This window comes from Nicotiana attenuata, unplaced genomic scaffold (genome assembly GCF_001879085.1).
Source record: "Nicotiana attenuata strain UT unplaced genomic scaffold, NIATTr2, whole genome shotgun sequence".
In the NCBI taxonomy this organism is placed as follows: Eukaryota; Viridiplantae; Streptophyta; class Magnoliopsida; order Solanales; family Solanaceae; genus Nicotiana; species Nicotiana attenuata.
Genome location: NW_017670395.1, coordinates 552,699 through 554,332, shown reverse-complemented (window position 1 = coordinate 554,332; position 1,634 = coordinate 552,699). Strand labels below are relative to the sequence as shown.

The 1,634-nt window shown below is 43.2% G+C and overlaps 1 protein-coding gene across 1 annotated transcript; it reads right to left on the bottom strand.

Moving 5' to 3' along the window:
• Positions 1-836: 836 nt before the first annotated feature.
• LOC109238809 (ABC transporter G family member 26-like) lies at positions 837-1,634 on the bottom strand. Its single transcript, XM_019405291.1, has 3 exons — positions 1,513-1,634; positions 1,219-1,293; positions 837-1,092 (listed from the first exon to the last, which is right to left on the bottom strand). The coding sequence occupies exons 1-3, from the start codon at positions 1,632-1,634 to the stop codon at positions 837-839; spliced, it is 453 nt and encodes a 150-aa protein (XP_019260836.1).

Here is a 1,634-nt window from a genome sequence, read left to right as displayed (position 1 = left end):
TCCTTCTATGGTTCCACATGAGAAACCAGTACGAATATAACCTACATGTCCAATTGAACTATGAGCTAGAAGTCTTTTTACTTTCGTTTGGGCCATGTCGGCCAGTGCTCCTAAGATCATAGAAGCAATGCTGCAGAAAAAGAAGATTTGTTGCAATGTAGCTCCATTAGAACCATAAATAGAAACACGTGAAATATTAGCAGAAATAGAGATTTTAGGCGCAATAGAAAGGAATGTTATAACCGGGGTGAGTGAACCCTCATAAATATCAGGTGCCCACATATATAGAGTCAAAAGATATATGGAGTCCAAAGGGTAGGGGGTTTTTTTCGGGGCTCGAGAGATGGAATAGATAGGGGCCCACAAGTTTTGAATTCGCCGCTGGGGAATTCACACGAAAGGGAACGAGGAATTCTCAACAAAAAAAGTGCTCTCTGAAACGAACGTGAAAGTAGTTTTCCATCAGAAGGCTTTTCCTATAACTCTACTCTCGACTTGGATTATATATCCAAAAAGGTCCGCTCTCGGCCATTCCACACGCTGCCTAGCAGAGACGTGGTTATCTGAAGTGGATTCTCTCTTTTGTAGTAGATGTCGAACCTGCTGTGCCCCATTGACTAAGAAGGGGGCGGACACAGCAGCTACATGGACCCCTTCCTTTCTGTTGTTGCCAGCGCTTTCCCGGGCCGAGCCGGAATTTTTAATTATAAAGGGCAGGCAAAGCCCGAAGGCAGCTATCCCAATAGGAAGGGCGGAATGAGGAGAGGGCCCGGAAATCATACCACGGCGGTCAAAAAAGCATGTTCCCTTCAGATAAGACGCACCGTAGGCCATCCTCAGCCTTCTTCGTTTTCGATGAAACAAAAATCTCGATCTCCGAAAGCGTTTTCCTTCCCCCGCCGCACCTCCCTCCCTTCGTCGANGGAACCGACTCGTTCCTTCCTTGCGGAGGACGAATCAAGGCCTGAAGTTGGTTCGTCGAGCAAGAGGAGAGAAGGATCAACAAGGATTTCATACCCCATGCTAGTTCTTTTTCTCTCTCCCCTAGATATGCCTTTAATAAGTCCTCCACCTATTCTCGTGTGACGACATCTATGATTGTGAAATTCAGGAATGAACAATTGCAACAATCATGTTCAATTTCTTTTGGCAGTTTTAGATTGTGGTGCTTTGTAATCAAGGGCGAGAAGGAAGTTCATGGAAAGGTAGCTCACATACCTTTCCAGGCCTAATTCTTTAATAATCACTTCAGCTCTTTCATACTTCTGACGTCGACTCATCTTGCTTGGAAGTCTTAAGAATGCAACAAAAACTAAGGTTTCCTCTACAGTCAATTGTGGAAAAAGCACATAATCTTGTGTCACGAAACCCACCTAGCACAACATTGCTCAATTCGGTATGGAAGTTAATACAAAATCATGTACATTGAAAGAAAGACTTTTATATATTCTTGGTTTTAAGGCAATAGAAAGAGAGAAGGAAAAAAGAATTATTGATGGATAGGTAATATACCTCCTATTGATAGCTGTATTATATGGGATGTCATTGTATGTGACAGTTCCTCTGACATTTTCTTGCAATCTTCCTCCAAATATCTTTAACAAGGTTGTTTTCCCACTGCCAGAAGGCCCCAT